The sequence below is a fragment of the Mya arenaria genome, chromosome 12 (genome assembly GCF_026914265.1).
Source record: "Mya arenaria isolate MELC-2E11 chromosome 12, ASM2691426v1".
Classification (NCBI taxonomy): Eukaryota; Metazoa; Mollusca; class Bivalvia; order Myida; family Myidae; genus Mya; species Mya arenaria.
In genome coordinates, this window is record NC_069133.1 from 69,885,261 (window position 1) to 69,908,830 (window position 23,570).

The following is a 23,570-nucleotide window of genomic DNA, read 5'->3' on the forward strand; positions in this document are numbered from 1 at the left end:
TCAAGTTAATAGACATTGCATTTACAAGGTTTATTAGGGGTTGTAAAATATTCTCCAACATGGGCATGTAGTAGTTACACACTAGCTGCACTAGATCAATACCTTACAAATGTCCTCATTAACAATCTTCTGTTATTGCAGTCAATATTAATCCAAAATAATACTGGAAAAATTATATCTCGTCCAACTCTTTACATTTACTTTGATTTCAGATATCACAACAGTGACAGACAACAGTTGTACAGACAAGACATTTATCTCAGACATAGCTGTGGCTGTGTGCTTGCCACAACTTCAACAGTGGTACATGTACAATAACACAGATACAATGTACAATAACACTGGAATGCAGAACAACAACACTATGATGCAGAATGGAACAAGCCAGAATGGAACAATGCAGAATGCCACCATACAGAATGGAACAAGGCAGGATCGTACCTTTAATGCCAGCTGCATGTAAGATTAATATGAATTTCTACACTTGATAGGAAAAACTTAACACATCTTGAGATTGTCTCTTTATTTAAAGGGACTTGCTCATAGTTTGTGCACATTTAACGAACAAAATTATTATTAAATTAAATTTTAATTGTTTTTTTCCTGCATTTTTTGTTATCAAAGAGTAAAACTATAAGAAAATAAGTCTTTTCAGATGCATTACCATGAAAACTTATTTTTGGTTCGAAAGCATCATTATTTGTAGTCTTTACATTGTCAGCATCATTTTGAAAACCTTTGACCTCGGCCATAACTGAGCAAATGTTCACACAGATCTTGTTGCCAGAGACAAATTGCAAATGTATATTAAGTAAGGCCCATTACTCTGCTTAAAAATAGTAAATATTTTGTCCCATCACTGACAGAAAAAAACACGAAAGACAGGTATTGGTATTCAATTGTAGTATTGTGCACATAAACAGAGATAACTATTGTAGAGTAGGGAAACGACATACTACAAGCCAGTGACTGCCAATAACAATATAAATGGCGCTTTCGAACCATTTGTTTTTTATTTTCTAGTACATTTGGTGATTTAAAGTCGTGCACAATGAATACCACAAGGCGGTTATTGCCAATGATTGAAGGGGAGAAAACATCCTGTGCTATGACTGACATAGAGGGCGCATTCGAGGAACACTCGCAACTTATCTCACAAAAACTGGGACTCAACATCACCACTTGTCAGGGTAAGAAGTTCAACACGTCTGAATATACAGTGTGCTAATTATTAATTGATTTGTTAAAAGATCTGTGAAATATGTAGCAAGTGAACCATGTGCAATTCAACATTTACTGGAGAAAGAATTCAAGCTCATGCAGCCACATGGAATGGCATAAAACCACATACAGCTACATCAAAGCATTTACAACCATTTCAAACCACATCCAACTTCATGCAACTGCATTGAATCACAGCAAACCACATGTAGCCACATGGAATCACATTCAACCACATGGAGTCACATGCAATCACATCCAACCACATTGAATCACAGGCAATCACATCCAATCACATTGAATCACAGGCAATCACATTGAATCACCAGCCACCACATTGAATCACAGGCAATCACACTGAATCACAAGCAATCACATTGAATCACAAGCCACCACATTGAATCACAGGCAATCACATTAAATCACCAGCCACCACACTGAATCACAGGCAATCACATTGAATCACCAGCCACCACACTGAATCACAGGCAATCACATTGAATCACAGGCAATCACATTAAATCACAGGCAATCACATCCAACCACATTGAATCACAGGCAACCACATTGAATCACAGGCAATCAAATCCAACCACATGCAACAACATCCAACCATATGCATCTACATAGTATCACAGGCAATCACATTGAATCACCAGCAACCACGTTGAATCACAGGCAATCACATTGAATCACAGGCAATCACATTGATTACCAGCAATCACATCCAACAACATTGAATCACATCCAACTACATCCAACCACATCCAATCACATGCAACTACCTACCTTATACAGCATACAAGGACATGCAAGGCCATACAGAAAATTCTGCGGGGTTTTCCAATAGGGAATATACGCCATGGCTGTGAATTGACCTCTTCTTATATCCAATATGCTGTTGCCTCTATTGAATAGCAACTTATTATAATCTTATACACGTTATAGACATGACATCACAATCAAATATTGTTTAAAGTTATGCATGTTCTTTAACAACCTCTTTTTATGTATTTTATCAAATTCTTATCATGTAAATAGAATACCACATTTGTGTTTAGTTGTTAAAAAAATAATTAAACTGGTATACTACTTATTGAATTGCCATTCGTGTTATTATTGTTTTCTGTAAAATCTAACAAGAATCTGCTCAATTTCAGGTGCATGCTTCCAAAATCTTCGCGAGATTGTGCACAACTGCTCCCTTGATATAGGTTACTATAGTAGCTATGAAATCCCATACTGCAGGTGAGAGTTTCACACATTATTTTATTTTTATTTTTGCAATGGTGCTTTTGCAATTAACATCAATTGTTCAAGCCATTAAAGTTTGCATTATCAATAAAAATTTTATGAAAAATACACCAGTACAAATAAGCGTGCTTCAGGGTCACGTCAGGTTTTAATAACAAACTCTGCAGGCGATGGGACACTTGCGGTCGATAATAATTTCTAAAACATCTTGGGCTAAACTCAGAGTGAATATCATTACCGTATGTAACCTTCCTACCAGAGCCTCCATTATTTTGACCCACATTAATCTGATAAATATAGCGATCTAAAAATAGTTATATTCTGCTAAAAATAAAATGCCAGGATACAGAAATACAGCGCGGACATAGCCGAACAAGCAAGAACTCATACTCGGACTGCTAAACATAGAGCGCATTGAGACAAAAAAATGGGTTAAAACGACATAAAAAGAAGTAGTTCTTTGGAGTTTGCAGTCTTAAGACTACCTGAGCACATGTGCTATCATGTCTAAAAATAAAAAATAAACTTTTGAAATTGTTATACTAAAAAGTTTCGAAGCAACACTTCCTCTACGGAAATAGTGACACAAGAGAGAGAAATAAGAGTAGAAAATAAACAAAATCTCAGTAGTATGTTTAGCAAACCAAGGGTTGATATGAAAATTGCAATCAGCCTTGACCTGCCCACCTACAACAGTTAGTCCAGTTGAATATTGTGTCTGCTTTTGAGCCAGGATCTTGGTCAAATAGGACATAGTTACAAACTATACTTGAGAGTGATTTATATCAGCTAATAGATGTCTTCCCACCTGAGTGTAAACTATTGGTGTAAACCAATTGGTTTGTAATCTCTTGTTATAAACTATTGGGGTAAAATATTGGTGTAAGCTATTGGTGTGAACTTTTGGTGTAAACTGTTCGGGTAAAATATTAGTGTAAACTATTGATATAAACTATTGGTGTTAAACCATTGGTGTTAAACTATTAGTGTAAATCAATTGGTTGGTAATATATTGGTGTAAACTATTGGGGTAAACTATTGGTGTAAGCTATTTGTGTAAACTATTGGATTAACTATTGGTGTAAGCTATTGGTGTGAAATATTGGTGTAAACTATTGGTGTTAAGTATTGGTGTAAACAATTGACAGTTTACCTGTTGTATTTGTTACAGAAAGCAGCAGTACATGTACCAGTGTGTGGATGGGGCCTTGTACCGACAGAACAACATGAAGCCATGCGGTGCAGAGAACATAAACTCTGCAATTAGGGTTGCCACAGGGGGGAAGTTTAATGGATGTCCAGGTGAGATGTAGAAGATTATTGGCAATTCAGGCTAGTAGAAAATTTCATTGTTCCTATGCTTTACAGAGTTAGGCTTGAATGTGTTTTTGAGGTTTACTAAGGGATAGAGATTTAGGCTGGTTTTTGAAAATCTGAAATTCTTACATCGATCCAACATATAATACTATGTATATGAACTACTTTTAGACTACTTTTTAAACTACTTTAACAAAAAGTCAGAAAAGCTAAGTTGTCTTTGTGTAATTGGCCGCGGCTTCATCTTGCAAATAACATGAACCATGGCCATTTAACTAAAATTCTGTGCCAAGGTATTATAATGACATAAAACTTAGACCACATGTTCACTATGATAAAATCCATTATGAACGTCAAATTCCATAAAATAATTGTCATGTTATTCCTCTTGATCATTTATTAAAATGGCTGTTCTTTAGCATTCCCTAAAACTGCTCCTGTTTGAATATTGTGATGCTTTAAATATAAAGGCAAATCCTATACCAAAGTTGGAATTAAGGGAACAGTGTGTCATACTGCCTTACATGTCAGGTATTTGTGATCGCACTGCCCTACATATCAGGTATTTGTGATGGTACTGCCCTACATGTCAGGTTTTTGTGATCATACTCCCCTACATGTCAGGTATTTGTGATCATACTGCCCTACATATCAGGTTTTTGTGATCATACTGCCCTACATGTCAGGTATTTGTGATCGTACTGCCTTACATGTCAGGTATTTGTGATCGTACTGCCCTACATATCAGGTATTTGTGATCATTCTGCCTTACATGTCAGGTATTTGTGATCATACTGCCCTACATATCAGGTATTTGTGATCGTACTGCCCTACATATCAGGTATTTGTGATAATACTCCCCTACATATCAGGTATTTATGATCATACTCCCCTACATGTCAGGTATTTGTGATCATACTGCCCTACATATCAGGTATTTGTGATAATACTCCCCTACATGTCAGGTATTTGTGATCATACTGCCCTACATATCAGGTATTTGTGATAATACTCCCCTACATGTCAGGTATTAGTGATCATACTCCCCTACATGTCAGGTATTTGTGATCATACTGCCCTACATATCAGGTATTTATGATCATACTCCCCTACATATCAGGTATTTATGATCATACTCCCCTACATGTCAGGTATTTGTGATCATACTGCCTTACATATCAGGTATTTGTGATAATACTCCCCTACATATCAGGTATTTATGATCATACTCCCCTACATGTCAGGTATTTGTGATCATACTGCCCTACATATCAGGTATTTGTGATAATACTCCCCTACATGTCAGGTATTTGTGATCATACTGCCCTACATATCAGGTATTTGTGATAATACTCCCCTACATGTCAGGTATTAGTGATCATACTCCCCTACATGTCAGGTATTTGTGATCATACTGCCCTACATATCAGGTATTTGTGATCATACTGCCCTACATGTCAGGTATTTATGATCATACTGCCTTACATATCAGGTATTTGTGATCATACTGCCCTACATATCAGGTATTTATGATCATACTGCCTTACATATCAGGTATTTGTGATCATACTCCCCTACATGTCAGGTATTAGTGATCATACTCCCCTACATGTCAGGTATTTGTGATCATACTGCCCTACATGTCAGGTATTTGTGATCATACTGCCTTACATATCAGGTATTTGTGATCATACTGCCCTACATATCAGGTATTAGTGATCATACTCCCCTACATGTCATGTATTTGTGATCATTCTGCCTTACATATCAGGTATTTGTGATCATACTGCCCTACATATCAGGTATTTGTGATAATACTCCCCTACATGTCAGGTATTAGTGATCATACTCCCCTACATGTCAGGTATTTGTGATCATACTGCCCTTCATATCAGGTATTTGTGATAATACTCCCTTACATGTCAGGTATTTGTGATCATACTGCCCTACATGTCAGGTATTTGTGATCATACTCCCTTACATGTCAGGTATTTGTGATCATACTGCCCTACATGTCAGGTATTTGTGATCATACTGCCCTACATGTCAGGTATTTGTGATCATACTGCCCTACATGTCAGGTATTTGTGATCATACTGCCCTACATGTCAGGTATTTGTGATCATACTGCCCTACATGTCAGGTATTCGTGATCGTACTCCCCTACATGTCAGGTATTTGTGATCGTACTGCCCTACATGTCAGGTATTTGTGATCATACTGCCCTACATGTCAGGTATTTGTGATCATACTGCCTTACATGTCAGGTATTTGTGATCGTACTTCCCTACATATCAGGTATTTGTGATCATACTCCCCTACATGTCAGGTATTTATGATCATACTGCCTTACATGTCAGGTATTTGTGATCATACTCCCCTACATATCAGGTATTTGTGATGGTACTGCCCTACATGTCATGTGTTTGTGATCATACTGCCCTACATGTCAGGTATTAGTGATCATACTCCCCTACATGTCAGGTATTTATGATCATACTGCCCTACATGTCAGGTATTTGTGATCATACTCCCCTACATGTCAGGTATTTATGATCATACTGCCTTACATGTCAGGTATTTGTGATCATACTGCCCTACATGTCAGGTTTTTGTGATCGTACTCCCCTACATGTCAGGTATTTGTGATCATACTCCCCTACATGTCAGGTATTTGTGATCGTACTGCCTTACATGTCAGGTATTTGTGATCGTACTGCCTTACATGTCAGGTATTTGTGATCATACTGCCCTACATGTCAGGTATTTGTGATCATACTCCCCTACATGTAAGGTATTTATGATCATACTGCCCTACATGTCAGGTATTTGTGATCATACTGCCCTACATGTCAGGTATTTGTGATCATACTGCCCTACATGTCAGGTATTGTGATCATACTGCCTTACATGTCAGGTATTTGTGATCATATTGCCCTACATGTCAGGTATTTGTGATCATACTGCCCTACATGTCAGGTATTTGTGATCACACTGCTGTACATGTCAGGTATTTGTGATCATACTGCCCTACATGTCAGGTATTTGTGATCATACTGCCTTACATGTCAGGTATTTGTGATCATACTGCCCTACATGTCAGGTATTTGTGATCATACTGCCTTACATGTCAGGTATTCGTGATCGTACTGCCCTACATGTCAGGTATTTGTGATCGTACTCCCCTACATGTCAGGTATTTGTGATCATACTGCCCTACATGTCAGGTATTTGTGATCATACTGCCTTACATGTCAGGTATTTGTGATCGTACTGCCTTACATGTCAGGTATTTGTGATCATACTGCCCTACATATCAGGTATTTGTGATCATACTGCCCTACATATCAGGTATTTGTGATCGTACTTCCCTACATATCAGGTATTTGTGATCATACTCCCCTACATGTCAGGTATTTATGATCATACTGCCTTACATGTCAGGTATAAGTGATCGTACTCCCCTACATGTCAGGTGTTTGTGATCGTGCTGCCCTACATGTCAGGTGTTTGTGATCCTACTGCCCTACAAGTCAGGTTTTTGTGATCGTACTGCCCTACATGTCAGGTATTTGTGATCATACTGCCTTACATGTCAGGTATTCGTGATCATACTGCCCTACATGTCAGGTATTCGTGATCGTACTGCCCTGCATGTCAGGTATTCGTGATCGTACTGCCCTGCATGTCAGGTATTCGTGATCGTACTGCCCTACATGTCAGGTATTCGTGATCATACTGCCCTACATGTCAGGTATTCGTGATCGTACTGCCCTGCATGTCAGGTATTTGTAATCATACTGCCCTACATGTCAGGTATTTGTGATCATACTGCTGTACATGTCAGGTGTTTGTAATCATACTGCCCTACGCTGAAGGGAATGTGTTTTTATCTTGTAAACAAATTGATAATTTGAGACAATGAGTTATATGATAATAATGACATTCAGTTATTAATGGACACTTTATTTCACATATATCTACTTGACTTTGAGCAGACCCCAGTCAAGAGCGGCCAGTTGATGTTTGTAACAATGTGACGGATTTTGCTTCCCTGGCCGTACAGAGCTGTATGGAACAGTTGCGATGGCTTGGCAACTCTACAGACCTTTTAACTGATGCTTGCAAGTCAGTATAATGATTCTGTTAAAAACTACACTAGTTTTATGCCATAATGTTATGGTGCTAAATTGTTAATTGCAATGTCTTTGGTATTGTTTATATAAGTTTTTATTATTCTTGTGAAGTACAGATTGAAAGAGTTTATACATGACTACACTTCAGTTTAAGCTGTGTTAAAAGAAATATGTCCCACAGGATTTTACATATAGTATCTTTCTGCAGCCATAACATACCACTTAAATATACTGCTAATACCAAATTTTAGCAATGTTTTTAATACATGATATTAAGATTTTGTGCCACTGATGTGTTTTTCTGTACAAATATAAACTATATGCATATTACTGTAAGCGATAATTGCTCATGGTGAAATAATAACAAATTACAATGAAAGATCTCAATATACCGGCTATCTCAAGGATGGTCCTTTAATACAGAATTTATAAAGAAAGTTTTTGTTACAATTGATTAAAAAAAAAAAAAAATTTTATGATGATGTCATGTCATGATGTAGACATCATTTATTATATAATTACATATTGCAGCACAACACTGAAGTCAAGGGTTGAGTCCTGCTTTAGGAGTACAGTACCCAAGTTTTCTCCTGCCTCTAATTGTCTGAATGACACTTCTCGCCTTAATGACAAGATTGTCGAAGCCATCCTACAGGCTGCAACCATGCTGAGCATGTATGAAACCAAGATTGTGATTCCTATCCGGAAATGCTATGGTATGTTTAAATATTAAGTTGGAACTAATATTGCCAACAATCTACCCAACAGAGTTGAAATTTGGCCCTATTCCCCCTTTTGAAAAAGTTTCAGTATTTTCCCCATCAGAGAAAAAATCCCCCTATATATGATATAACCAGATAAACACTTTAAAATGTCTTATTATTATTTTTTTATATTTTAATGTTCTCAGTGTGAGCTATTGTGATAGGGTAATTCTTTGTCATCGTTCTTCCGACCTGTCGTCGACATTATCCTTCAAACAACTTCTCCTAAACCTCTGGGACAATTTAAACCAAACTTCACAGGAATGTTCCTTGGGTGGTCCACTTTCTTAAATGAAAGATGTTCCATGCAGAACTCTGGTTGCTATTGCAACCAAAAGGAAAAAGGTGACTCTGTTTCAAATTCCTTCTCCCTATGTTGATTTGTAATAAGACATGGCTGCCAGGGGATGGGGCTAATTTTCAATATATGTGTATATGGAAAACTTAATAAAACTTGTCCTCAGAAATTGCTGGCCGATTTTAAAATAATTTCACAGAAATGTTTCTTAGGTGAACTCTATCAAATTTCTTCACCCCATGTTGTAGATTGGTTAAAAAAACATAGCCGCCAGGGGCGGGGCCATTTTCACTATATGCTAATATCAAAGAAAATTTTGAAAATCTATTTCTCAGAAACTGTTGGCCTGATTTCAAAATAATTTCACAGAAATATCCCAAAGTTGACCCTGTATCAAATTCCTTCACCCCATGTTGATTTGTAAAAAACATGGGCGCCAGCCGTGCAGACTTCTTTTATCTCTTTATATACATATATGCCTACATGGAAAACTATGGTAATCTTTTCTTCAGAAATTATTAGCCTGATTTAAAAGCAATTGTTCCTAAGGTGAACCACTGTCAAATTCCTTCACCCCATTTGATTCATAAAAAACATGGTTGCCAGGGGCAGAGCTAGTTTTCACTATAAATCTGTACGGTAAACCAAAGATATTATGACGCATGTAGCTTGAAAATCATTGCGGCGCCTGCACACATGAAACTTCATAGGAATTTGCTCCTAGTTGAAATTTATTGATCTTTTGGGGCTCACACTTTAGAGGCTTATGGATGAAGGGAAAAGAGTAACTGTTTGCTTACATACTATTTAATGCAAGTTTGTGAAAGGTGAAATATTCTATTTTCTTCTATTTTTAATGTTGTGTATGAAAATGATGCCTCAATGCCTCCATACATTCTATATCTATGCAATCTGCAGATGATGGTGAGGAGAAACCTGGGTTTTGTCCGGTGATGGATCGTTGTAACATGCACTATGGTCCTGACAGTGTCGTTAACATGTGTACCAAAGACTCCCACTGTTACGATGGTGACAAGTGCTGTCACGATGGCTGTAGACTCCGGTGCATGAAAACAGCCTACGAACAAGGTAGGACCAATAGTAACTTACTTTAGTAACATTTTTACTTTCGGTTTGATTTCAGAGAACAAAGATAACTCATACGTGTCTGGACCGTAAGAAATTTCCCAGGTTGTTATTTAACCCACAATTTCTTGAGGGATTCTTTAGGCCTAAAGATGAATAATTGCATCAAGGTGAATTTAGCTTGAGTATTGATCGAAGAAAAAAGTTGAGGTATTGTCATAGCCATGTAGATGTTTTCAGCAACTTTTTTTGATGGCGTCATTGTGAATAAACTTAAACTATGGCTAGAACACAAAATATATTTAAGATATTCAAATCAAACTTAGTGCACAAGTTGCCAATGACAATATACATATGTAAAGCAAGGCCCATAACTCTGAGTTAAATAATTGATGAGTAATACCCCAAGTTTGACTGAAAACAAAAGAGGGGTGTTGGGTATTGTTTGGTATTTGTCAGTTTTGCAACTGCATACAAACAGTTTGTTTTTTGATAGCCTTGTGGTTTATTTGCAAAGCTGACTGATTTAGAAAGAATGGGATTTGGGTTAGTCACAGAATTAATTATAATAGCAGACTTTTTTAAATATTTAGTTTTTCCTTTGCTTTTTTCCAGCTGTTATTTCTGTATAGTAACAGAATGGTTGTTGATTTTCAGCTCTCTTTGAAGTTCGTTTCAATTTGCCGAACGAGCTGTACGATAGACAATTTGAGTTTGAGACATCTGAGTATTCAAGCATGGTAATCTTATTACTAAAAATGGCTTGTCTGATTTCTTTTAATAATCGATTATGAATTTGGACTGATTTTCAATCTCTATCTGTTACCAGTGATATTATGCATGTTTTAAACATTATCCTTAACTCTGGATTTTAATTTATATAATAATTTTAAGAGTTGTATATTTTTGTTCAACAGATAAAATAACGAAAAAATAACAACAACAGAAAAAACATTGGAGCTATCTCTGCTGTTTTTGTTTGAATAAAAATGCATGTGGAACATTTAAATTTTGGCACCATTTCTGAATTATTGATTTAAACGAATATTTTTTTGTAAAAATTTGATGGCTGGTCTGCATATTCCGCTACAAACATTATCTTTTTCTATTTTCAGATTATACAAATGTTCGAAATATTAGACCTATATTCATTGACCTATAATTTCTCCTCTGTTCGTAAAAGGTAAGTAGGTTGAACGTGGTTTCTATATATAAAGAGATAGAGACAAGTATCATGTTCAATTGAGTGTTTGTGATCATTTATAAAAACAAGTTAACATCTATGGCCACAGACTTACCTGACCCACATATGGGTAGGAATTTTTTCATTATTGATTTTTAGCAAGGTTTTCAACAAAAACCGGGCCCCAATCTCTCGAAACATCTTAAGTCCCTTATAACAGGATTAAGCTATTAAGCTCCCTATTTTGTTTTTTAATAATTTGCAAAATATTCTCTTCTTTAAGAGGTTTTATACTTAAGATAGGAATTATCCTTATGATAATCACAATAAGTCATTTTTCAATTATCAAAATTCAATTTAAGTATGTATTTTGGCTAATTGAAATAAGCTACTTAAGCCTGTTAATCTTTAATAAGAAGTTTCCAGAAATTGGGGCCAGGTTATTAGAATGGGGATGTCCTTTGGCAGTCACACATTGATTACCGCCAAATAACAAGCTAGCATTGATGGATATATAAGTAATGAATAATGGTTTGTAGGTAGCTAAATATGTGAAGAGCTAGCTCGGAAATGCTTTTAAGTTGGATGGTCACAGTAACTAGAAATAGAAAAATGTTTTTGCTGTGTCGAACCTTTGTTTCCGCCAATTTATTTAGTTATTACAGATGGATAGTAATGAAAATTGGTGTGTATGTAGGTGTGCAAGTAACTTATGTTAGGAGGTAGCTTATGATTGCCTTTGAAGTGGTAGGGGTCAAGGTCACTGCTACTAAAATGGAATTATTTTTTTTCGCCCAAAAACTTAAGTAAAATTTGATGGATAGTGATGTAGAAGAAAAAAGCGGAAACGCTTTCCACCAAATAACTTTGATAAAATGGATAGTGATTAAAGTTGGTATGTACCGTAGTTATTTTATGTGGAGATTTAGCTTTCGATTGTGTTTGAGGGGATTGGGGTCAAGGTCCACTGTTGCTAAAAATACAAGAAATTAATTAGCTTTAATTTCTGATTGCCCATATTTAAAACCTTGTTTAAGTGCATGGCTGTGTTGTTTGTTGTTGTTTTAATATGATCTTCTTAAAAGTTAAAAAGCATTGGTGTCAATGTCATTTTTGTGAATCTGTGGAGTTATGCTAAACAGGTCATTAATTGTGGCCTTTTACAAGGAATTTATTATAATAATATGCAAAATTCCTTCTTATTTATAAAAGTGTATGATCTTGATAGAAAAAGGTATTCCCTGACCATGAAATTTATCATGTATTGATAATGATTAGCAAAATAAATAATGATTTATAAAAAGTGTGGGATTTAAAAAGTTAAAAGTCTTCACATATAATTGGTTAATGAGTTATGTAGCACTCTAATTGAAAGAAACAATTCTGAATTCTAATGTGTGTTGAAAATTTAATTATAGTCTAGCTGGGACCACTGACGTATTCTTTAGTGTGAAAACCTTCCATTTGCTCACCCTATTTGACCTTACACGTGCAATGAAACGTATCACAGAGAACGACAATGAAGTTATCCTGTCTTACGTCCAGATTCTGTCGGGTAAGATTTAAAAATAAAAAAGCAGCATTTTTTTTTTATTTGACTATTCTTTTTTAGAAGTACAATGACTAGGCTTGAAGAGGTAATGGATAAGTTTGCCTTGCTGTTACTTTCACCGCTGCACAGTTGCAATACACTGTACTGTGAAATGGTTTATTTCGAATAGGGGTCTAAGAACATGTATTTATCCACCATTGAAAGACAAAAACAATGAGTTTTTCATTTAAAAATTAGACAATTGTTAATGACCCTAACACTTGAATTTAAAAGACAAGTATTTGTTACCTAAGAATTGCTGATAAGTACAAGTGTATTTATGTATTTCTCTGAATGTATGCATGTAGTAATGTTCACTCAAAATGGAGAGGGGAATATACCCAGATAATGCAAAAAATGCCCACCATTCATCTCCCTTTTACAGAGAAAACACGCGGACAATGTCCAGCATCCAGCAATGTATATCCATATGAGACCTTGTGTGACAACGACTATCACTGTCGATATCAATTCCAAGCAGACGATTACAAGTGTTGCTATGACAATGGAATGAGATGCTTGCACACTGAGAATGGTAAAAGAATGATGTTTTATATATAATTTTATAACTTTCAAATGATATTTTGTTTTTGTAAAAGCTGAATTCAGACCTGTGTCAACTAAATTTGATGCTTTTAATTTACCCAGAGATATATAACTCTTTTAAGATTTTACGGTAAAGTTGACAAAAGAACTTGGGAGATTCAGTCTTCAGGATAGGCTGTTATATACATTTATTTTATTTTCAATTTCATAATAATGAACTGGAGAGTTTCAGGCATTGGAGCCAGGTTTTTCCAGGTGATCTCTGCCTTCGGACAATACATTTTCATAAAAATGTACAATTTTATTTTATTACATATTTATTCCCTCTCAGAGACGCAGTCCAAATGTTCCAGCATGTATGATTTGTATGAGGTAACCAGAGGATATTGTCAAGAAGAGCGAAACTTGTTTCTTCAGAACTTGGAACAACACAGCTGGGCTGCATGCGGGTGAGACTTTTATGGAACTTCCAACGTCTTACTTTTGCGAGCCCATTTTGTTTGTAATGGAAAAAGTAGTGTTATAGCAATGTTGATTAAGGATGGCGATTATATCCATGTTGATAAAAGAATAGTGAAAGTAAGCTTACTTGCTCTTTTTTCTTACAATGACCTATTTTGTCATGCTACTAATAAGAGAAAGTGAGCAAAAATAGACTTCTGACATTTATTTCAACACAATACTGTTTTTGTCCTATCATTGATACCCTTTGATAGTCGTAAGTGAGAGGGAATAACATTTCTTTCCAGTTATAAATCTTTTTTTGTGTTGTTTTAGGGTAGTACAAAGGTTCACATCGTGTATGACAGACATGCTCAAGATTGTCTGGCCCGATTGCGTGAACGCCCCAGACATGTTCTTGTACGGACTTCACCAATATGTGGATATCATCAAAGAGAAGGAGGATAAATGGGAACTCCATGTCATGGTGGACTTTCAGGCTTGCAGAGGTAGAAGGGATACATAGCTAGTTGTTGTTGTTTTTTTAATTTTCTATGGATTAAGTAAAGATTTTATGGAAATTGTTTCTTTTTTTTTGTTATTGTCTTTTATATAAAAATATATTTATAGGCCTATTATATTAGGAGCTATTGGCTTAACCAAGTCATATGTTGTTATCCCCCGCCTATGAAATAGGGAGGGGGATATTGAAATGGCGTTGTCCGTCCGTCTTTCAGTCCGTCTTTCCTTCCGTCCGTCCTTCCTTCCGTCCGTCCGTCACCTGTGTTTTCTCAGTAACTAGCCGGTATAATTTCATGAAACTTAAAATAAATATGAACCACTATACTGGAATGATGCCCGTCCAAAAAAAAATTTGATTGGTCAATTGTCCTTGGAGTTATTGCCCTTGATTTTTTGAAAAATGCACATTCACAGCCATTTCTCAGTCACTAGCTGGCAGAATTTCATGAAACTTAAAATAAATATGAATTACTACTGGGATGATGCCTGTTCATTTTTTTTTTTGGATTTGTCAATTGAACTTGGAGTTATTGCCCTTGATTTTTGAAAAAACTCTTATTTACTGCCATTTCTCAGTAACTAGTTGGTAGAAATTCTTGAAACTTGAAATAAATATGAACCAACATACTGTGATGATGCCTGTCTATTTTTCTTTTGGATTGGTCAATTTTCCTTAGAGTTATTGCCCTTGATTTATTAAAAAATCATTGTTTGCAGCCGTTTCTCAGTAACTAGCTGCTAGAATTTAATGAAATTTATCTTATTCTTTCTGAGATTTTTTTTAACCTTCAAGCACAAACAAGCCATCAAGCACAAACAAGCCATCGTTGGCGGGGGATATCTTTTCACTGAAAATGCTTGTTATTGTTGTTGTTGGAGAATTAGGTTAGGTTATTGGCTCTGGTTACTCTAGCAAAATATTGTGTTATTTGGTCAGTTTCTTTAAATAATAGCAGTTACAGCTATGGTGTTTCCTTGGTGTCATTCAAGGGGAGAATATAATTTTTTGACATATTAGCTTTGGTAAAAGTTGTTTATGAACTGCAACAAGCAGAAGTGAGTAACATTGAATTTCAAATCAGCAGGTTTATCTGTCCAGACTTGCCTAGGCTGCATCTTTTCCATATATTTCCATGTGTTTGTATACATAGACTTGACACAATTGCTCACCATGAGAAGCCTACCCCTCATATGCAAGACCCATGTTAGTAGGTCAAAAGTCAATTTTCCATTAGAGGGTCATTGGTCAAAATTCTTTGGATTCTGGCTTGTTTGGTCTTTAATTTGTCAATGTATACAGAAATATTCATAAGAGAAGCCAGTGTGTCATGTGTGAGATACAAGTCAGTAGGTCAAGGTCATACTTATTGGCATATTTAAGTTACCACAAGGACATTATATGTTTTTTTCCTGGTAATTTCATCCTTCCTTTTCTTTCTGAAAATCTTTTGTTGTGTATATTTCAAAAATGATTTAAGCATATTGCTCTTGACTTAGACTTTAATTAAATGCTTCAGAGTCGCTACTTGCATCACTGCTCATTATTGAATACAATCATTCAAGATTTGAGTGGATCTTTTTAAATTTGAAATTCACTGTTTAATTAATTGAATTAATTTGAGATGTATTTTTACTATATTTTTACTCTTTTACTCAGGTGACTGATTTAGGGCCATTATGGCCCTCTTGTTTAATCTACTGTTTGTTCAACTTTGTTGTCTATTTTCAAATATTGTATCCAATTATAGAGAACCTGTGTTACAACGATTCAGCCATCGTGAACAGCCTGGGAGGGAGGTGTGCAGGAAACGTGTCTGCTTTCATCAGCCACGGTCAAATGAACAGCCAATCTTGCAAGTGAGTGATATAATAATAATTATTATTCTTATGTGTTGAGTAACTTGGGTGAATTCATAGGCAGAGTAGGGATGACTAATATTTTTTCATTTATAAACATTGATTAAACATTATATTGTTTTGGAACTGCTATATGAAACTTAGTTGTACTAAAACATTTAAGACAAAATCTAATAGTAATATATGATGTTTCAAAGATAATCATATCATGTGTTTGATGTAATTACATACTAGGTATTTGAATCAGTCAAGATTTTTTTGATCAGTCAAGTTGATTTAATTGCCTAGGTTTTGTTGTCATTGTCAGCATTGTCATGTTGTTGACATTCAAAATCATTAACCTTTGCCATTAGATAAGTAAGAAAACATATTAAAATGAAACCTAGTACATATGTTGTCAGATACAATATGTAATTTACGACTATGTTCATTCATCTCCATAACCTCTCTCAGCGCCCTCCTGATGACCGCGGACTGTGTGGCCAATGATCTGGAGCAGCGCAGCTACAATCGCTACAGATGTGAAAGACAAGAGCTGTATGAATTCTTGAGTGGTGGAGCCAAAAACTTCACGGGTCAGAGCTGGGTTGACCATGAGATCTGTAACTGTGCGTAAAATATATATGTTATCTGCTATTTTTTTTGTGTATATTAATGTTTTTTAGTGTCAGAATTATTCTATTTTGTTTTGATAATTTTAATATTAAAATGAAGTTATTTAGTTTCTTTAAGATTAAATGAGAAATGCAGACAAGAAAAAGTGACAACATACAAATACTCATTTTATTATTATTTTTTTTTTTTTCAGCCCTGGTTTGCTTCACTCCAAACCTTCCAAGATATATACAAGATGATTCTCTGTGTGGCAAAGCAGGGAATCGATACCTGGATAATGACAGGCATAACTGCAGGTAACTAATATTGTGATTTTACAGTGTGCGAAAATAACGAAATTCACGAAATTAACGCTAGCCAGATCGCCTGAGGTGAGGAAAAAAATACTCAGTCTAAATCCTTTTAGATAGCCCGACTGGCATTGAAATCATTGGGCTTGTTGGTAAAAAAATGTAGGGTCAATGTTTACTGACTTACGGTTAATTTCTCATCTGTACAGATGTTTTCTGATGCAGTGTTCTCCCTTGTCAAGCAATACTACTGGGGTATATTTCTTGAAAATAGTTTTGATGGAAACACATTTTAGTCTGTCAATACTTTTTTTGTTGATATTGAAGTTTGGATGTTGTTTTTTTCTTTTTCCAAATACACTTGGCTTATGTAGTTACCCTAAAATATTAAATAGATGTTAGTAAAATCCTGTCACTAACACTACAAGCAGCATATGTTGACAGGACCTTCACCTATACCAACACTCCCACCCCATTGCAGCACAGGCTGACAGAACCAGATTCCCCCCTCCCCTCCAATCAAACCACCACCAGCTTCCCCACCCCCTGGCAGCACAGAACCACCCCACCACCATTATTGGCATCACAAACTGAAATTAAATAGTGTACAGTTAAATCAGTTTTCATATCATTTCTTGATTTTAACCATAACTCAGAAACATGCCCTGTGTTTTTCTGTTAACTGGTGGGTAGGAAATCTGGCTCGGCCTACAGAAATCTCAAAGTCTGAAGCCCCATTGGCTACCAGGTTAAGGTTAATTCACACACTGATTTTAAAGGTTAATTCACACACTGATTTTATGTCAGATTTTAGCAGTATCTTTCTCTTAGTGCTGGGAACGGGGAATGTTACTGCTTTCATCAGCCACGTACAAGTGAAAATCTAATTATGCAAGTTAAGTGATCTGCAGAAAATAATAATAACTCTGTTGAATTGCAAAGGCAGGGATATGCAGAGTGCTCTGATCTTCTCCTATGTCGGCCTATCTTGTATACATGCACTTAAGGGTTAAAAGAGGCATCCAGCTTAATAGGAAAACCATTAAATAAGGTTTTGGTTTGTTTGTTTTTGCAAGACATTGAATGACTTTATTACTAACTACCAGTATATAACCTTTAAGATGTATCACATATATCATGTCATGTGCTGAGAATGACAATATTCATGCATATGTTGTTGAGGATTATAATAATTATTCTGTTCATGTTAATATTGTAATAAATGTGAACTTTGTGAATTATTTCTTTTTCATTATTTAGGTTTTGTATAACAGTCTGTGTAAAAACAATTTTTGACCACAGAAGAATTTTTACATTGACATTGGGCTTTTAGGCTTGTTCATGATGTGCAAAACGTTATTAATATCTAATATTTCAGGGACTTTGAGAGCCTCGTGTTCTGTATAATGCTGTATGGGACAGAGCAGGAGACGTGTTTCGCCCAGACGCTGGTTCCCATGGTAATGCGGGCGCTGAGTCATATCAACTCTACCTTGCGGAACCCAGAACCCATGTGCTCTGGTGGGTAGTCTTGACTTCCTATACCCTGCAACTTTTTTTTTATATTTTTTTCAAACAGGGGCAAATATTACTGAGAAAACCATCATTGAGCCTCCTCTGCATTATAGAAGTCCTAAATATGCTTCTATGAATGAATTAGTTGTAGCTTCTTAGAAATTAATGAATTTAACAAATCTGACCTGTTATAATATAGGGAATGTCCTTTATATAGAAGTGCTGGCTTATTGCTTTGTAACTTTTTAACTTCATAACAATTGAAAAAAATAAGAATATCCCAAGACTGAAGAATGGGGCTTCCCACATCAGGTGAAAATATCCCAAATCAAGGAATGTGGCTTCTCAGATCAGGTGTGAATATCTTGTGAGTGAGGCATGAGGCGATGCAACAGGCTACTCAGTTTAGGTGAGAGTTTTTGAGATTGAGACATGAGGCTCCTCAGTTAAGGTGAGCATATCTTGACATTGAGGCAAGAGGTATCTCAGTTAAGGTGAGAATATCTTAAGATTGAGGCATGAGGCATCTCAGTTAAGGTGAGAATATCTTGAGATTGAGGCATGAGGTATCTCAGTTTAGGTGAGAATATCTTGAGATTGAGGCATGAGGCTTCTAAGTTCAGGTGAGAATATCTTGAGATAGAAGAATGAGGCTCCTCAGTTAAGGTGAGAATATCTTGAGATTGAGGCATGAGGCTTCTCAGTTAAGGTGAGAATATCTTGAGATTGAGGCATGAGGCTTCTAAGTTAAGGTGAGAATATCTTGAGATTGAGTCATGAGGCTTCTAAGTTTAGGTCAGAATATCTTGAGATTGAGGCATGAGGCTTCTACGTTTAGGTGAGAATATCTTAAGATTGAGGCATGAGGCTTCTCAGTGAAAGAGATTATCTTGAGATTGAGACATGAGGCTTCTCAGTTAAGGTGAGAATATCTTGAGATTGAAGGATGAGGCTTCTAAGTTTAGGTGAGAATATCTTGAGATTGAGACATGAGGCTTCTCAGTTTAGGTGAGAATATCTTGAGATTGAAGAATGAGGCTTCTCAGCTAAGGATTGAAGCATGCTGCTTCTCAATTAAGGTGAGAATAACCCAAGATCAGAGCATGGGACTTCTCAAAAACGTGCCAAGAGATCCAAATAACAGCATTGCAACAATATGCCAGCATTCCTTGCGAAACCTGGATTTTTTATAAGGAAATTAATTTTTCAGTTTGTATAATTGTTTAGATGTGCTTGTCAAGATATCAGTTTTCACTGTAATGTATGGCTATAGACTTAGTTTTTAGTAACTGTTAATACCACCATCTTTTCAATTACTGGGACACCTCAATAAAGACTGTTTCTAAATAATGAATGTATTTGTTTGCATATACATGAAGCATGACAGTATTAATTTTATTTTATTTGCCTAATACATTCTTACACACAGATGTATGCAACTTCACATGGACACCAATGAGTCAACCAGCTGAGAATCGGATCACCATAAACATGACTGTTCACCCGCGGAGAAACACAACAGTCGTTTCCACCTTCATTCCTGCGTTGTCCAGTGGCATTGACATGAACTCTGCTGGCAAGTGGATTGGCATCGGGGTCAACCCAGAAAAACAGATGGTGAATTATTCTTATTGTTATATCTACAAAAATTGATGTTGCCATCATTAAAAACTCTCATTATGTAAAAATATTTATATAAAATTGGTAAAATAACTGTTCATACAACATCATAAATGATAATCATTGTAAATTGTGCATTTTAGACTGCATCACCCATTTAGTATTTATGCTCACATCAAACTCACTTTCAATGTTATTTAATACAGACTGGTACTGATGCTTTCACTATAGAAAACATGGATGGAATGACCTTCAAAGTCAATAACAGGTTTGTAAAAATAATTGGATCGTATAAAATTAAAACAATTAAATAAAAACATCGTATAAAAATCACTTTCTTGTCTGTTTGATGGGTAGTGTCACTGTTCTCAAAGATATCAACAATAAGCATAAAGTGAAATTTTGGCAGACGGGGGAAAATGATAGAGTGTTGTACTGAATTGGTGTCTTCCCACTGCTTTTGGTATTGTTTATACTATTACATTGCTTATATAGTGAAACTGTTAAAACAACAAGGCTTAAATTCAACAAGGCTTAAATTTTAGAAAAAAACAACACATTTTTTTATTTATAAAGAAACTGTTCATGCAAAATATACTAGTTCTAAAATATTCCCAGAAGAGCAATTCTTAAAATGGCTGAACCTGGAGAAATTCTACAAGCTTTAAGGTTACCTCTCTATATCAATGTTATATTTGTGATTCAAATATGTAAAATGAACATCATGTAATCACTGACATTATTTTGGACAAATTTCATATTAAGCACAGTTTCTTTTTTCTGTCAGTATGGTAGATTAGCTGTGTATTCATTTTAAAATGGACACATTATAGTCTCATTGCTTTTATAGATATGTGTATAAGATCTTTTCTGGGCTCCTTTATTAATAATAAAGATTCAGCTTATTCTAAATTCATTTCACAAATATAAAACATTGAGCATGTTCTTGATTTTAGATATGCAAGCGCTAGGGCCCGGCCTAACATCGACACTTACAACAACTTCTCTGTAGATGTCCGTTCTGATGAAACAGGCACGAGGTTCTCATTCCAACGTCCAATCGGATCGGCTAGTGGAACTCCAAATGATCGCCCACTGAATGGCCCTCTTTTCTTGATAGTTGCCCATGGTGATAGTAGTAACGGTCAAATTCAGAAACACTCTACCAAATACACTTCAGATGAGGCAATTGACTTCACTTGTCGTAAGTTGACAAATGCTTTTTGATTAAATGTTTTTTTGAATAAGATTGATGAACAAATGAAAGATTTATTTCATGACAAAAATTACATGCATAATTATCTTACTTTATCAGGTTTTGTAAATTTAAAGTACCTATATTCATAATTTCATTGAAAAAAATATCGGTGCAATTTTTTATATGAAGATATACTATGCACTTGGACTTGACTGGCATGTGTATTAATATACCAACTTATTAATGAACTAGTTATAGCTAGTAAGTATGATACTATTTTATATTGTGGAAACATTCCATGATGAAGAAGAAAGTAGGGTTTCTGCCTCTAACCCAAGATGTGGACTTGAGCCAAGCAAGCGGCATGTTCTCGTGGTCTCTGTTAATGGACATCATTGCTGGTTTTTACTTGGGGAAACTGACAAAATTAAGCAAGAATTATTTATATAAATAATGAATATACCGTAACATTGTAGTAGACTCTGGATCAGAACATCCATAGCTTGACCCCCACATGGAGTTTCATCGATGATTGGAATTTTATTATCACAAAGGAATAGCAAAAAGTTCTTAATCACATAGCAGATTTTAACTGTATCTGTGTCTGGCCTTATAAAAACTCTACAGAGTATACATTAATTGTTCATCATTGGTTCATAAAACTTGTTATTTATTACCTTTTTAGCAACGGCATATGAACGTCTAAACCGCCAGCTGCCAATGGATGGAAATATGTGTAACAACGTGGCAACCATCCGCTTTATACTGGAGTTTGAATGTATTGAGGACCTTAACTACACCTGGATGAACGACAGAGACAGATGCTTGTAAGAAATCTTAGTGTTTGAAAAATGGAAAAATGCAATCAATGTGTTACACCCCCCCCCCCACGGTGTCAGGGTCAGGGTCATTCGTGGACAAAAAGATTAACTTTGGCCTTAATTATAAAAGCAGTCAAGGTTTTTAAATGAAATTTAGTAGATATGTTGCCAGTTACAATCAGCACATGTACAGCTAGGTGCATTACTCTGGTTTTTATTAATCGTTTAGTTATACCATTTGTTTTACAGAAAATCAACTGACGATTGCTGGCATTTGCTGCTCAGTGCTCCTGTTGTCTTTGAAAAGACAAGTTTCAATGTAAATTACAATATGATAAAAAACAACATCATTCAAGTATCATGTTTACAGGATGGACAACTATTTCTTTGGCTGTTTGCTGTCCAAGATGGCAAAGTTCAACTGCACATCTGGCGAGGTTGCTACCCAGTTTGAGTCCACAGAGGTGCGCACAGGGATTATTGGAATGGAAACTGCGGGCTGTGGTAGGTTATTTGAATATACCCACATTGATTGCATGGCTTGTAATATGCACATATGCAGATGACTACTGTCCATTGTAAACTGAGATGTGGAAGAGGTTCTCTATTAAATGTCATTTAGAACCTAGTCAATGCATTTGAAATATTATTATTGCCGTCAAACCCCATTGGCTTAAACTTCTAGGGACCGGTGAAAATACCTCAAGCCTCGGAAAATTCAAGCCAAAAGGGATTGTTTACCCTCATTTAAAAGAAATCTGTCTTTTACATTTGGTTCGAGCTAACAAACAATTGGAGCCAAGCGAGTTTGAGTCAACAGGGTTTGACTGTATGTTGACAATTTCATAATATGAGAGACCTAACCTATGTAAATGCAGCAGTTCCTACTGTCATGGCAACACAAATTGAAGCTGCAGAAAATGATTTTGATTCTTTATTTACAGAAAACTTCAATAGTTTTGTGAAGAAACATTGACTGAAAAATGAATATGTTAGATTTTGATTTTAAAAAGGTTCCATTTTCGCTTAACATGTATTCAACAATTCACCCCTTTCATGATATGAGAGACCTTACCTATGTAACTGCAGCAGTTCATTCTGTCATGGCAACACAAAAAACATACCTCACATACATGTTCAAAGCTCAAAAATTAAAAAAAAGAGTTCAAAATTGGCTGTACAATTTAGGCCTCCCATATACAAACACAATTACACAAATCTAATGGCAATCATAGAGCAAAGTGACAAACATGGATGTTAAGTTTATATTATCATATTATTGGTATATTTACCTG

At 35.7% G+C, this 23,570-nt stretch overlaps 1 protein-coding gene across 3 annotated transcripts in view; it reads left to right on the forward strand.

The window, feature by feature from the left end:
• The window catches only part of LOC128211071 (uncharacterized), a 220,030-nt gene that overhangs the window by 88,669 nt on the left and 107,791 nt on the right, over positions 1-23,570 (forward strand). For all 3 annotated transcript variants that reach the window (XM_052915480.1, XM_052915478.1, XM_052915479.1), the window contains exons 71-92: positions 213-459; positions 1,024-1,190; positions 2,382-2,469; positions 3,647-3,777; positions 7,791-7,920; positions 8,460-8,644; positions 9,909-10,079; positions 10,734-10,816; positions 11,192-11,259; positions 12,678-12,814; positions 13,236-13,385; positions 13,728-13,845; positions 14,174-14,346; positions 16,108-16,216; positions 16,670-16,824; positions 17,025-17,127; positions 18,500-18,642; positions 20,066-20,253; positions 20,463-20,524; positions 21,213-21,460; positions 22,140-22,281; positions 22,646-22,779. In XM_052915480.1, coding sequence (XP_052771440.1) covers positions 213-459; positions 1,024-1,190; positions 2,382-2,469; positions 3,647-3,777; positions 7,791-7,920; positions 8,460-8,644; positions 9,909-10,079; positions 10,734-10,816; positions 11,192-11,259; positions 12,678-12,814; positions 13,236-13,385; positions 13,728-13,845; positions 14,174-14,346; positions 16,108-16,216; positions 16,670-16,824; positions 17,025-17,127; positions 18,500-18,642; positions 20,066-20,253; positions 20,463-20,524; positions 21,213-21,460; positions 22,140-22,281; positions 22,646-22,779 — 3,132 coding nt within the window. The remainder of the gene's footprint in view (positions 1-212; positions 460-1,023; positions 1,191-2,381; positions 2,470-3,646; positions 3,778-7,790; positions 7,921-8,459; positions 8,645-9,908; positions 10,080-10,733; positions 10,817-11,191; positions 11,260-12,677; positions 12,815-13,235; positions 13,386-13,727; positions 13,846-14,173; positions 14,347-16,107; positions 16,217-16,669; positions 16,825-17,024; positions 17,128-18,499; positions 18,643-20,065; positions 20,254-20,462; positions 20,525-21,212; positions 21,461-22,139; positions 22,282-22,645; positions 22,780-23,570) is intronic.